At 44.4% G+C, this 15,730-nt stretch overlaps 1 protein-coding gene across 1 annotated transcript in view; it reads left to right on the forward strand.

Annotated features, from left to right (window-relative positions):
• The window catches only part of LOC126183852 (39S ribosomal protein L37, mitochondrial), an 85,385-nt gene that overhangs the window by 22,373 nt on the left and 47,282 nt on the right, over nt 1–15,730 (forward strand). The window contains exon 2 of the mRNA XM_049926139.1: nt 3,400–3,627. Within this exon, the coding sequence (XP_049782096.1) occupies nt 3,400–3,627 (228 nt within the window). The remainder of the gene's footprint in view (nt 1–3,399; nt 3,628–15,730) is intronic.

Raw genomic sequence — 15,730 nt, forward strand, 5'->3', positions numbered from 1 at the left:
CAACTACAGTAGTGGTCACTCATGGGCGGCACCTTGTGATGGTTGATACACTGAGAGGTTTGGAGCATCAGTGCGTGAACCAGCTTCATCCACACCTCCAGCCTACACCTTCAGCAGTGGATCATTTTGAATTGGAGTCCCCACCCTCACACATCCCTCCACCTCACAAGTACCATTTGCACTCCAGGACACCATCAGCAGCTCCTGTGGGTACGGGTGTGGAGGTCGAGACATTCCCACAGCCTCTGTATGCTCTGTGGTCAACCCCCACACTGCCATTCCCCTGCACAGTGCTCAAAGTCCCAAGTTCCTTCTACCAGTTGGATTCCTCCAGTGACAGGACACCATTTGTTCACCTTCCAAAATCTCTTCCATGGCACTTCAGGCCCTATGTGTCCATTTTGGGTTGGGGGCGGGAGGAGGGATCTGGTATCCAAGTCTGATGATTGTGACAGCCCGCAGAGGACATGGACGAAGACGACATCTGCTAGGTGGCCCTCCTATAATTTGTGAGCACTGCAATCGCCGTCGCAGTGCTATGCATGGGCTGTGCCCTCTGCACCAGCCTATCAGTGCTCACGGTGGTCCTATAAAGCCAGCAGTGCAGGAGCTTAGACTGCAGTCATGTTCCAACAGTGCTCATGATTGAAACTTCCTGGCAGATTAAAACTGTGTGCCGGACCGAGACTCGAACTCGGGACCTGTCTTTCGCAGGCAAGTGCTCTACCAACTGTGCTACCCAAGCACGACTCACGCCCCGTTCTCACAGCTTTACTTCTGCCAGTACCTCGTCTCCTACTTTCCAAACTTTACTGAAGCTCTCCTGCGAACCTTGCAGAACTAGCACTCCTGAAAGAAAGAATATTGCAGACACATGACTTAGCCACAGCCTGTGGGATGTTTCCAGAATGAGTCTCGGTCCGTCACACAGTTTTAATCTGCCAGGAAGTTTCATATCAGCGCACACTCCACTGCAGAGTGGAAATCTCATCCAGCGCTCATGATTGTTTATCTATTCATCGTTGTTCTGGTCACTGATAGTTGGTAGTCTTGGTATCCAATTTGGTTTTGTTCTGTGGTCTTGGTATTTTGCCGTGTGGTCTGTGTTGTCAGTCATTCCTGTTGTACTGGAATCATCGCATTGCACCGGTGATTCCCTGTTGATGCCGTCGGACACTGCACTCCGGTCTCTCTCGATTATGGTTACTAGATTGATATTTATTCCATGATAGTCATATGAAGAAACAGCATAATGGTATACAAAAGTCCTAGTGGTAACCTTACAAAGAGGTTCCAGACTGAGGAATAGGGGTAGCCAGTTGTCCAACATGGCATCAGTGCAAGGCAAATGGAAGATAGCCATTAGCCCATTCAGACTAAAGCTCACAGCTTAAGATTAAATGCTGAGTTTTCTTACATTTTTGATAAGGATAGAAGCTGAAGAAATGAATTAAAATTTGTAACAAGGTCGGGATTTAAACTGGGGTCTCCAGCTTGCAGAGCACATGTACTATCCACTACAACAGTCTAACATTGTGGCTTACTGAGCTACATAGATTACCCTAGTCCAGTGCCCTCCATATCAAAATTTTCAACTCATTTCTCAGCCCTTTCAGACTGAGTAACAAGGAGAGAGAGGATGAAGAATGAAAGAGTATGGAAGTGGTGAGAAAGGAACCCATGCAGAACAGGGTAGAAACTTCAAGCCGAGATGGTATGGGCCTTAAAGAGATTGGAAAAGAACAGGATTTGCAAGAAGATACATGAAATAGAGATGCAAAGGAAATGTCGAAGAGAAAGACCAAGGAATAGACAGCTGAAAGGTGTGGAGGAGTGTGCTGAAAAAAGGGGGCAAGGATTGGACCAGAGTGAAAACAGAAATGTGATAGGAAAACAGGACTAGGTGGTGAGGTTTTTGTTCCAAACAGACCCAGTCTGGGGCTGGAAACTGTTCAAGATGATGAGATGTAGGTGATGATAAAATGGATGTGATCTTCTTTTCACCGACCAAGACAATTGCACTTCCGGGATCTGTGAAAGATGACTTGCTGTTAAAGAATGTTACATTGAACACCAGTGGTCCACTCACCTTCTACAGCCTAATAAATCAGCAGTGACTGAGCACTGTATTTCCACTGGCCATTCCATGGATTACGGTAAAGTCAAGATACTGGCAACAGCGTAATTCTACTGGGATTCAGTGGTGAAGAAAGCTGTGGAAATAAAATTAGCAGACAACCTGCTCAACTGAGACGAGGATTTATATCTTGGCAAATCATGAAAATCCTTCATTTCATGTCTGCCCTCTCAAAGGAAATATTCTAAATCATGCCATCCATTATTACCAACAACACGCATTGTAAGCACTGTGAGTTCGCTGATTCTTGGCTTGCTTTGTTTTAGTTATAAATGCAGCAAGTTTAATTTGTGACTGACGCTCTTGTTACCAACAGTGGTACCTCTGACAAATGTGCATGTACTCCACTGTGTGTAAAATGTTTAAAAACTTGCAAGCAACTCACCTTGAGATTGGCTGAAAGGTTTTCAGCCAAAGTATCCAAACACAAATTAAAAATTTCATGGATGCATCCCCCAAAAAATGGACTATGATAAGTTTTCTTGTTTGTTGCTGGCATCTTTCCTTTGGCAAGACTCAAAACCAAGATAGTGATGCTCTTGTTGTCAACAGCACTAGAAGTATCCAGCAGTGGTGCAAGTTGGGGTGGGGGGGCTCATCAGAATGCCCTGTTAGAAAAGACATAATGTTGTTGACCTGGCACTACAAATGTAATTTGTACTTGTTTATCTGTATCAGCACGGGAGCACATGTATCCCATTGGATACCACAACTGTATAAAATGAAGATTTCAGAGCAGGATTTTATGTACTATAGAAGCAAGACTAATTACATAGGCTACACATCCAGTTGTCTGCGTGGTCTGTTCAGTCTTCCTTGAGACTTGATATTTTCTTACATTTACTGTCATAGCAAGCATTCTTTTAGGAGGCTCAAGGGTAAATCTCAATCTTTCATGCATGTCAGTGTTTTTATTCAAGCATAATCTTAACCACTTGTATGAAATGTGTAACTTCCAAACTGCTAGATAAGTGTATTATAACAAGGTACTTCGTGTGTAGTTTGAACTGAGAGAACCTCATTGAAATATTTTTGGGTTTCCAATAATGTAAACTTGATTTATGACACATGAAAAATACTAATTATAATGAACGGATTTTCTTTGAAATTTGACAGTGTATGGTGAATATGATTGATAATATGGTAACTGTGATAATAATTTCATCTACTTCCATGTATTTTGATGAGTGTGATTCTGCAATTTCTTTTATTGTGTGAGATTTCTGTTGAATTGACTTCCTTAATTGCATGTCATGTTCTAGAGTAAATATAGTTGGTACTCAGGATTTGGAAGCTCCTCTTGATGAAAACCACCCATTGTTCAAGGAGAAACCATGTCTTGTGTTGGCAGACCACAATGTAGTTGTTGAAGGGCTTGACCAGATGAAAGTACTTACAAAATCTGTGGAAACTGAGGATGGTCTGCCATCTATTGTGGAAAACTTAACACCAAAAGAAAATTCAGAACTGAATGATAAATTGGTCAAAAGGTAAGACAAGGTCTTTTTCTTTTTTTGCTAAATATTGGTGGTCAGATAATGCTGGATACTAATAATTTCTCATTGCTTGATTAGACTTGCTTATATAAAAAGTATTTGTTCATGATTATATGAGCTGATCTGCTTCTTTAAATAATCTTCCTTTAAAATATTATTGGTTAGGTATGCATTAATTTTTAAGCAATATCTTGATCTGTCACTAGTGAGTAATGCAGTGTTACAAAAAGATGAGATAAACATCAAGCTGCATGGCTTTTATGTCGATGTCTCATTAAGTACAGCAGTGTAGGCCTGCAAGTATTAGTACAATAATACCTGTGAGAACTGGAGCATCCAAGAAGAATGGTTCTAAAGAACCAAATTTTGTTGGAATTGTAAAACAGCAGTTAGTAAGGTTGCAGAAAGATATTGTGCATACCACCATCACTCTCTCTTACGTGATTGGGTAAGTCACAGTTAATCCAAACTCATTCAATGAGATGTCAAAGAAAGTGGAAATATGAAAGCAACTGCCAGTACACTCTGGCAACAGCAAAAGGTGCAATATCAGAATGCCAGTGAGCTCTTGCTAGACAGAATCCCAGGTCCCAGATAATGAGATTGTCGTAGCATGGCATTTTGGGTCATACAGGAAATACACACCTGTATGGGTGAGCCCAGTTGATAGAAGAATGTCATACTCAGTGATGGTGAGCATATATCGCCATACTATGAACCAAATGATGAAATAGCTGCTATCTACTCTGCACAGTTTTTAGAACTTAGACATATGTCCACAGTTTTGGAGTACTGCAACAAATGTGTACCCGCCTGTGTTGTTTTCTTGAGACCATAGTATGGAAGAATGCTGAAGAAATTGTGGGTAGAGCAAATAACTAATAAGGAGGAACTGAATGAAACAGGAGAATAAGCAGCTTGACTAAAAAGAAGGGCTCAGGTGGTGGGAAACATCCTGGGGCATCCAGGTATCATCTGTTTGGTAATTGAGGGAAGTGTGAGGTGCAGAAATTTTAGAGGGATACCAAGACATGAGTACAATAAACATGTTCAAATGGATGTACATTGCAGTACATTTCAAAATTGCCCTGCATCCACTGAAAGTTTTTCACCAGAGCTTCCCCCCCCAAAAACCAATCCAGATTTACAAGTATGGAGTGAAGAAGAAATTGTAAGACCAGTTAAAAGTCTTAAAAAATTGAAGTGTCAGGTATAGATGGAATTGTGGTGGACCTCTTAAAGCCAACTGGTCCAAAAATTGTAAAAGAAATTATGTTAGTCATGCAAAATATTTGGTGAACTGAGAAAATTCCTGATTACTGAAAATCTCCCATTACATAAAAAGGGAGAAGGAACTGTGTTAATACTTCCTCAGATGACACCGCCTTGTTGAAGGCACCTTCTGTACCGAGTGGGGAAGCTTGTGGTCCCTGCGGAAGGAGGGGGGTTATGCTGGCAGTAACATTGCTATTGGTAGGGTCACCCAAGCCGGATTTGCTCCAACTGAGGAGACAGACGAAGTGTGTTCCACAATCTTATAGTTCGAGGGGCTCAACAGACTAGGTCATCAAATCCCCCACTTGGGAAGCTAACCCTGAAGTGAAAGCCTGATCCTCCAGGTTGAAGGTTAAGTGCAAGGTACCTCATAAAAAGCATATCAATGCGAATATTTAACAAGGAATGCCAGACTGATGTTACAAAGACAAACTGCACCAAGGAAGAAGAATATGGACATACCTGTGTGTAAATTTGGAACTTGGAACATGCATACACTGCTGCAGATAGTATCTGAGAACAGTATTGCTGAAGAGATGTTGAGGTGCTGACGTATAAAATCGGATTTCTTGAACTCCAGGAAGTCAGCTGGAAGGATATGAGTGAGATACATAAATAGAAATTACCCAGGGAAAGATGAAAGATGAGGCGAGTACAGAATTAAGTTTATAGCCTCGAAAGACATTTGTAGATCTGTTAGAACTTTCACTCCACATAATGAAATAATATGTACTGTGCACATGAAATGGAAAAATGTGACTTTTGTTAATGTGTATGTCCCAACTGAAGAATCAGCTGAAGATCAGGTAAAGGAGGTTTGTGATAAAATCCTTAGATATGACTGCAAAATCGTCCTTGGTGACTATAATGCCATACTGGGCAAGTAAGAGTCTTTCAGAAGTGTGTTTGTAAAGGAAATTCTGCACAAAAAACTGATAATAACTGTATGAGGGTTGCCCAGTTTGCTGCTGCAAGCAAAGTAAAGGCAGTGCCCACCTGTTTCACAAGGAAAAATATATACAGAGGGCCTGGAAAATATGAGGAACAAATTAAGCAAACCAAGTAGACCATTTATTGATGTCAAAGAGGTGGCCATCTTATGGAAAATGTGCACACTTTCCAAGGACTAGATCCAAATCTGACCATTTTGTAGTAGGAGCCAAAATAAGGCAGAAATTTGCTGTGGCTGCCAAAGTAAATAGTACCAGAGTAAAGAAATGGAATATAGAACAACTGAAAGATAGGTCTGCTATTAAAAATGCTATTTTCACAAGAGGAAGACATTGAAATGAAGAGTAGTGTGACAATAAATGTGGACAGGCAGTGGAACAGAAAAAGAAAGCAAAACTGAAATGCTTACAATGAAATACAATAGCACATCAAACATTATATAATGAAAAGAGAATAGAGGCAGCAATGGTCTATGGGAGGAAGGAAAGGGAAACCATAAAGAGACAAACAGGTAAGATGGAAGAGCACTATCAAAGAAATGAAAGCTTAAAATTTAATAAGAAAATTAAAGAAGGAACTTGAGAATATATACCGAAAGTAACAGCATGTAGGGGCAAAGAGAGAAATCTGCTGACAGATAAACAATGTCCTGAATAGAAGTAGAGATTACGTCAAGGGAATTTTGAAGGGAAATCTTACCAGGAGTGAGCAGCTACTCTAGTACACTACAGATCCAGAGATAGAAGAGCCCACTATAAAGAAAGTACGGAAGATAGTACACTGTCTGAAACATTACAAAGCCTATTACAAAGCAGCAGAAACTGATGGAATAACTGCTAAACTGTTGAAAATTGGGGGAATAGAACTCTATTCTTACCCACAGACTTATTAAGTTAATATGGAATGAGGAAAGAATCCTGGGAGAGAGGACCACAGGCATAATGCTGCCAACTCATAAGAAAGGAGACGAGACTTGTTCGAATTATCAAGGAATCAATGCTGTTAAATGTAACCAATAAATTTCTCTGTGTTACCTACAACAAGTTAGCTCCATATGCAGAAGAGAGTCTGGGAGAATATCAGTGTGGCTTTCTGGCTAACTGCTCAAGCTCAACAACAGATCAGATATTTGTGTTGAGGCAAATATGTGAAAAGACATATGAGTATAATATTGAGCTACATAACATCTTTGTAGACTTCAAGCAAGCCTCTTTGATATTCTTGACAGGGCAGAAATGCTGAATGATTTGTTACTGCGTGGTAGATAATCTAAGTGTTTCACTTATTCATGGACCTTTATCTGGTTCCAAGGTTGTAGTGTGAGTGAATTGAGTAAATGGTTCAGCATCAGTAAATGAGTCAGGCTAGGGGATGCCCTCCTCACAATGCTTTTCAACCTGAAGCAGCTGCACAAAAACTTAGAATATGTTGTTATATAGGCGCAAGGTCATCTCGAATATGTTCACATGCTTACATGTAACAATTAGTAGTAGAAGAAGATTTTCACAAGAGAGAACAATATTTGAGCTGAAAGAAGCCACACAACTTAGAGGCCTTGCTGTCAATGACATTAAGATTAAGTAAATGAATTTCACCAGGAAGGAAAATAATAACATAGATAAACTATCAGCAGCAGGCTTCAGTTTTGAACATGTGTAGAACTTTGACTACCTAGGAACTAATATTAATAGGACAAATTCCATGTCAGCTGAAATAAAATTGTGAATCCTAAGTGGCAATAAATGCTTTCACAAGAAATTATTGACCTCTAGGTTATCAAATAGACAGCTGAAATTAAAAATATATAAGGCCATAATCAGGCGAGTTGTAACCTACGCATGTGAAACACAGACGCTAACAAGTACTGATGAGCAGCAGCTCAGAATATCTGAATGCATAGTTCTGTCCTAGATGTGGAGCAGTTCAGGTTAATAATGCTTTCTGAAGATCTAGAGCAAACACTGAGTTGGATTGCCTCATACAAAGAGCTGACATTGTAATATTAAAAACTAGGAGAATAGCCTGCCTTGGACATGTCCTTAGGATGGATAGTGGAAGAATGAAAAAAAGCTTTTGAATGGGGGCCATGTGGAAGAATATATAAAATCTTCCAGACTCAGAGGATGGCAGAGGACAGCACTGGAGAGGGCAGAAAGGAGAAACTTGTTGAAGAGGCTGAGACCATGCAGGGTTGTAATGCCATGAGAAGAAGAGAACAGATGTTAGTAATTGTAGAGGGATTTTCCTTCTTTCTGTCACACTTAGATTTCTAGCACAGTGTCTCCTGGACCAAACACAACAGTAATTTGAATACTGAACTGGTAAATATCAAGCAGTTTTCAGATCAAATAGACCTTCCTCCAAAGAAATTATAATTTTCAATCTAATTCTCGTACCGTTGTGACTCGCCAATCTTTCGAAGTGCCGCCATGCAGTTACGCGTGTCCTCTACATGCGGCGCTGTCTGCCAGCCGTGCAGCAGCAGCAGTGCCACCTCGCTGTCTGCCCGCCATGCAGCAGCAGTGCCACCTAAGCAGCCAGCCAGCCAGTGGCCGCTATACTTGGACTCAGTTACGATTTGACTGTTAAAGTGTACACACGTCTTACTCTGTTTACTTGATCTGTGACTTTCATGTATTGCATCTTCCTTGAAATATATTTGTTCAACTTGAAGTTATTACAATTGGCAACGAGGTAGTGATTTTTCTTTTCCATCGTTGACCCACGGGTTTCCATGGCTACTTTAGAGCAACTATTGCAAGGTCTCATAGAACATCAAACACTTCTCACAAATGCGATTCGTGATTTCGTCGCGGCATCAAATGCGGGTCATCTCTCGTTGTTGTCTCTACCACCTCCTTTTCCTCCTTACGACGAGATGGCGGAAGACTGGTCTGATTACGAAAAATGTCTTCGACAGCACTTCTTGGCATTTCATTTCGCGGACGAACAAACATGTAAGTCTCTGTTCCTTTCATGGATTTCACCTCAAATGTATCGGTTGTTGTCGCAATTGGCTCCTTTGAAAGATCCTGCGTCTTTGTCCTTTGCTGAAATGTGCTCACTTCTGTCCGTCTATTTTGAAAAGCAAACGCATGTGGTAGCCTCTCGTGTTGCCTTTTGTCGTTGTCAAAAACAACCGAATCAATCCTATCGTGCTGGGCTGCTGAACTTCACGGCCTCAGTAGAAAGTGTCAATTTGTTACTGAAGTTCATGAAGAATCCTACGCCGATTCCATGGTACAGGATTATCCGTTCGGTGCACGACAAAGAAGTTAGGCAACGTGCCCTTCAGTTGGCAAATCCGACTCTAGATGAAGTCCTATCCATCGCTCAGTCTTCTGAAATTTCTGGTGCCGCTGGACCGCAAATAGAGGCATGGGGCAACGTTGGGGAAATACAACCTCTGTGTGATTTTGACGAAGCGTGTGTTGTGTCCCCGCCGGCCGACGTGGCTGCAGTACGCTCCCAAGCGCAGCCTCGGCCTAACCGTAAACAAACCTCTAAGAAACTGCAGCAAAACCCACGGCAACATCCTTCATGTCCGCAGTGTTTTACGAAACATTCACGAGAAGATTGTCCACAATGTTGGGCCGTGTGTCATAAATGCAAAAAAATGTGTCATATGTCATCCGTTTGCAAATCCGACCGCATACATGATGTTCATGAACATGATGCTGATTCTGATTCTGTGTTGTCTGGCAATTGTACTTCTTCCCTTTCAGGGAAGTTATTCCTCACTGTCCAAATACTTGGTCGAGATGTTCGCATGCAGGTGGATACTGGTTCTGCTGCCACTATCATCAATTCTCAGACGTATCTTCAGTTGGGTTCTTCAATCCTGTCACCTGTAACCTGGTACTAGGCAATTACGGACTTACAATAAACAGAAGATTTCTCTCTTGGGACAATTTGATGCTGATGTATCTTACAAATCTGTCATTCGCACTGTTCCCATATTTGTGGTTGACCATAGTAACGCAGAGATCTTTTTGGTTTCGACGCCTTTCGCATTTATTGGTTTCCCCATAGATGACTCTGTCAATATCGTCTCTTATGCTATTCCTTATGCTCAATTGGATTCCTTGTCGACGACATTTTCGTCCCTTTTTTCTCCTGGTTTAGGCCGTGCAAATGACTTTGAAGCTCATATCATGCTCAAACCCACTGCTCGGCCTAAGTTTTTTCGGGCTCAGCCCATTCCTGTGGCCCTTCGTGATCAGGTCAAACGGGAGCTGGATCGTCTCACTGCTTCAGGGGTCTTGCTTCCTGTCACTTCCAGTGAGTGGTCCTCTCCTGTCGTTGTCGTTGCTAAGCCAAATGGTGATATTCATCTCTGTGGCGATTTCAAAGCCTCTGTAAATGCTCAATACCTTATCGACACTTACCCTATGCCTTGACCTGAAGAATTGTTCACTAAACTTGCTGGAGGTCAGTATTTTTCTAAACTTGACCTGTCAGAAGCTTATCATCAACTTCCTCTCGACGCTGCTTCCCGGCAGTTTCTGGTCCTTAACACGCCTTTTGGCCTCTATCAATATCAACGATTGCCATTCGGGGTTGCCAGCGCCCCTGCTCTCTTTCAGCGATTCTTGGAACAATTATTGCTCACTGTCCCTGGGTGTATAAATTACCAGGACGACATTGTTGTCATTGGCTCCACCACTGACGAACATATTAAAAATCTCCGCACACTTTTTCATGTCTTACAGACTGCCGGTCTTAAGTGTAATCTTCAGAAATCAAAATTTTTTCAGATGTCTATCACGTACTTGGGGTTTTAACTCTCTCGGGCTGGTATTCACCTACTTGAGCAAACTGTTGCTGCGATCGATGCCCTTCCTCGCCCTACATCTGTTAAGGAACTGCAGGCCTTCTTGGGGAAAATAGCATACTATCACAAGTTTTTACCGTCTGCTGCTTGCTGTTGCATCGCCTGTTGCTTAAGAACGTGCCTTTTCACTGGTCTGCGTCATGCGATGTGGTCCGCGTCATGCGATGTGGCTTTCCAGAAATTGAAGACTGTGCTGAAACTGGCCCCATGCCTTGCTACTTATCGACCTGGCCAACATCTTGTTCTTGCCACGGACGCCTCTCAATACGGGGTCGGTGCAGTCCTTGCGCACCGTTTTTCTGACGGTTCTGAACAACCTATTGCTTATGCCTCCAAAATGCACACGGATGCCCCACAAAAGTATTCTCAAATTGAAAAAGAAGCCTTGGCCATTATTTATGCTCTTCATAAGTTTGGTGTCTTTCTATATGGATCCAAATTTCATCTTGTTATGGATCACAAACCACTTGTTTCCTTGTTTCCTCCATCAACGTCACTTCCCGACAAGGCTGCACACTGCTTCCAGTGTTGGGCTCTTTACTTGTCTCGTTTCAATTATGAGATCCATTTCCGGCCGACGGCTCAACATGCGAATGCTGATGCACTGTCTCGCCTTCCCATGGGTCCTGATCTGGCATTCAATAGGGACGAACTTTTGTGTTTCCACCTGGATGTTGCCGAGCAGCGGATTGTGGACAGGTTCCCCATCACCGGGGACCAGCTGGCGGCTGCTATGGTTTCTGACCGTACCCTCTCCCGGGTTTTACGCTGTATTCAGAAGGGTTGGCCAGATCGTCCATCCGCTAAGACTTCGGATCCATTGCGGAACTACTACGCTTTGCGTTATCGCCTCACGGCGGGGGATGGTGTTATCCTCCTTTCCACCGAAAATGCCTCGCCGCGTGTTGTGCTACCTGCGTCTTTGCGTGCTTCGGCCTTGCGCGTCCTTCACCACGGGCACTGGGGTGTCTCTCGCACAAAATCTCTGGCGTGCCGTCATGTGTACTAGCTCGGCATCGACTCTGAAGTCACCCACATGGTCGCTGCCTGCGGCCCTTGTGCGTCACAGACCACCGCCCTGAAGTCATCATTGTCACCGTGGCCTTCGCCTGAGAAGCCCTGGGAGCTGACTTCGCGGGAACTCTTTTAGGTACTTATTGGCTTGACAAACTGCCTATTGGCTTCTGTCTCGGGTTCTTCGGCCGACATTCATCTAATGATTTTTCTGATGTTTCGCCAGCATTAGTGGCTGGCATTGTCAAAGCTTCACCCTCCATTGCCAGTGCTGAACTGGAGCCGAGCTCGCGGGCGCAGACTGTATGTACCTGGCGCGCCAACGTCCGAGGGCTTCTCCGCGGTCATTTCCGGTGCGGTTCTCCTCTTGCTACCTGCGACAGTCGTTCGCTGCAGTATGGGAAGCCAGGATCTGTTTACCTTAAGGCTTTCCTCTTTTTTGTTCAAACTGTTCGCGTGTTTTTGTATTTCTACAGCTTCTCTGAACAAGCGCATGTGATAGTGGTTCTCTACAGCCAGAACTTCCGTGTCGGCGAATTTTATTACGTGGTCTGTCTCATTCAGTGCGTGCTCTGCCACGGCCGATTTCTCCACCTGCCCCGACCTGCAATGTCGCTTATGCTCTTTGATCCTAATGTTAATGGATCGTCCAGTCATTCTGACATAAACTTTTCCGCATGTGCTTGGTATGCGGTATATTCCCGACATTGCAAGTGGGTCTCTTTTTCTCCTTCGCTGATCTAAGACACTCTTTGATCTTCCTTGTCGGTTTGAAAATCGTCTTTACGTCATGTTTGCGCAATATACGGCCGAGTCTGACCGTCACTCTGGGAATGTATGGCAGAAAGGCCGTACCCGACATTTATTTTTCTGGTTCCTTACTTCGCCGAGTGTTTGGCTCTGTTACACTTCTAATATAATTTGTGGAGTACCCATTGCTCCTCAGGACAGTTTCCAAGTGTTGCATTTCTCGTTTGAGGTGTTGCGGCTCACATATTCGTCCTGCTCTCGTTACGAGTGTACTAATCATGCCTCTTTTCTGGCTTGGGTGGTGGTTTGACAGTTTGTGCAGGTATCGGTCAGTGTGAGTCGGTTTTCGATACACGCTGTGTCCCAGGTTTTCGCCGTCCCTTGTGACCAGCACATCTAGAAATGGCAGTTTCTTGTCCTTTTCTACTTCCATGGTAAATGTTATGTTGGCATGGAGGCTGTTCAAGTGTCTTAGGAAGTCACCGAGCTGTTCTTCACCATGGCTCCACACCACGAAAGTATCATCGACGTACCTATACCACACCTTAGGTTTGCAAGTCGCCGAGTCCAGTGCCTGTGCTTCGAATTGTTCCATGAAGAAGTTGGCCACCAGTGGACTGAGAGGACTACCCATGGCGACGCCTTCCATCTGTTCATAGAAATCGCCATTCTACGTGAAATAGCTCGTGGTGAGACATGTATGGAAGAGCTTTCTGATGTCTAGCGGGAAAATGGAACGGATGTGCTCCAGAGCGTCATTGAGTGGCACTTTCGTAAATAACGAAACAACATCAAAGCTGACCAGGATGTCATTTGGTGCAAGTTTCAGTTTCTTCAGCTTCTCAATGAAATGTCCTGAGTCCTTAATGTATGTTTTGGTCTTCCCCACATGTGGTTGGAGCAGAGAGGCCAAGTGTTTTGCCAGTTTATATGTCGGTGATCCAGGAGTGCTAACGATCGGTCTCAGTGGAACGTTGTTCTTATGGATCTTGGGTAACCCACACAGCCGAGGTGGTAGGGCTTATGTGTTGCGCAGGTTTCTCTGTATGTCCGCCGGCAGAGAAGACGCCTTGATTAATCGATTCGTATTCCGTGTGATATGTTGCGTCGGATCTGCGCTTAGTTTTCGGTACATCGTCAGATCTAATAGGTCTCAGATCTTTTGCTCATAATCTTCGGTCTTCATTACGACGGTCGCATTCCCCTTATCGGCAGGCAGTACCAATATACTCTTGTCGGCGTTGAGATTCTTAATGGCTTGTACCTCTTCTTTCTTCAGGTTGCAAGCTGGTGATTTTGCTCGGCGCAGTATCCTGGCTGTTTCCGTCCGTATTTCCTCTGCCCTTTCACAAGGAAGGGTATGAATGGCTGCTTCGGTGTTTGCAATGATGTCCTCCATAGGTATAGTTCTCGGGGTGATAGCGAAATTCCCTCCTTTTTGAAGAACAGACACTTCTTCTTCGGTCAATTGTCGTTCAGTGAGGTTGACCACTGTGTGTGACATGTCGGGAGTCGCCTTGTCGGTCTGCTTCCGGTATCTTTCAAACTTTTTCTTCTGTTGCTCAGTGCAGTGCTCGAGTTCGTTCTGCATGCTCCTGTGAGTGATGCTGTCGATCTTGTCCCAGTCGTTTCGATGCATTCTGCTACTTAGTTGATAGAAAATGTCCAGAAGTTCCTGATCCGTTCTTGCCAACTCTCTCCGTGTTGTATGTATTCACTCACGAAGAAAAGCTTGTTCTATTCTGTCGTAGATACGATGTGCTTGGGCGATGGTGAAGAGGCGCTTACATCTCAAGAACTTCGGTGTAGCACATTAATCTCGGCAACGTGACAGAAAGGTGAGAAAGGACATCAGTCGCGCTTTCTTCTTCCGTCGTTGGTCAAGGCGTCGGTACAATCTGCAAATCTCCTCCCCGTAGAGGCGTAATACAAAATTGTTGAGGCTTTCGTGGCCACTTGTGGACAAACTGCCTATTGGCTTCTGTCTCGGGTTCTTCGGCCGACGTTCATCTAATGATTTTTCAGACGTTTCACCAGCACGAGTGGCTGGCATTGTCAAAGCTTCACCCTCTATTGCTGGTGGTGAACTGGAGCCGAGCTCGCGGGCGCAGACTATATGTACGTGGCGCGCCAACGTCCGAGGGCTTCTCCGCGGTGCAGTTCTCCTCTTGCTACCTGCGATGGTCGTTCGCTGCAGTACGGGAAGCCAGGATCCGTTTACCTTAAGGCTTTCCTCTTTCTTTATTGGCTTCTCGTTATTGACGCCTACTCTAACTTTCCTTTCATTGTCCGTTGCACATTGCGTACCACCGCGGCAACCACCAATGCTCTAGCTTGCATTTTCTCTTTGGAAGGCCTTCCATCTACTCTTGTTACTGATAATGGTCCACAATTTGCCTCTTCCAATTTTGCGGATTTTTGTGCCCACAGTCAAACGGTGAGGCTGAACGACTGGTCCGCACATTTAAGGCTCAGATGAGGAACTCCTGACTTCTTCTTCTCCAATTTTTGGCTTCTTACCGATTCACCCCCATGGGCGACCACAGCCCTGCACGCTACTTCATCTTCTGCAGCCTTCCACCTCATGGCCATGGGTGCCTTCGCTTGGCCGGTTCACCGACGACGACCTTGTATGGGTACGTGGATATGGCAGGCGGCCAAAATGGAGTCCTGGCCGCATCTTACGACACCATGGCCAACGCCTGTATGAAATCCAGACGGACACGGGTGTTGCAGTGCGTCATTCGGACCAGCTTCAGCTTCGTGTGCCGGCAGCGCCTGTTCCGGATGCCACTACACCACCTTCGACTCTAACTGACACTCGGGATACTGGAATCTCTCATTACTCACAACACAGTCCTCTTACCATCATATTGGTGCCAGCACAAGAATTGGCACCACCAGGAGACGTGCCCATGCAGGAACCAGATGACCATCATCTGTCGGAGCAACTCTACTCGCCTCCTTCTCCTACGGACGTGGACACATTGCCCATGTCTCCTGTTATAACAACTGGACTTGCTGCAATGGGCAGATTGGTGCACAGGGCCCCAGCAGATTCGACCCCCACGTCTCCTGTCATCTCGACCCATTATCATCGGGGACACTTCCGTCCGTACGGCCAGTCAAACAACACCTATGGACGTTAGCAATCTATAGGCCACCTCCATCAATACCTGTGCATAAAATTCAAAGGGGGTAAAAGTGTTGTGATTCGTCAATCTTTCAAAGTGCTGCCACACAGTTATGCGCGTCCTCTACATGTGGTGCTGT

The sequence above is a fragment of the Schistocerca cancellata genome, chromosome 4 (genome assembly GCF_023864275.1).
Source record: "Schistocerca cancellata isolate TAMUIC-IGC-003103 chromosome 4, iqSchCanc2.1, whole genome shotgun sequence".
NCBI classification, from domain to species: domain Eukaryota; kingdom Metazoa; phylum Arthropoda; class Insecta; order Orthoptera; family Acrididae; genus Schistocerca; species Schistocerca cancellata.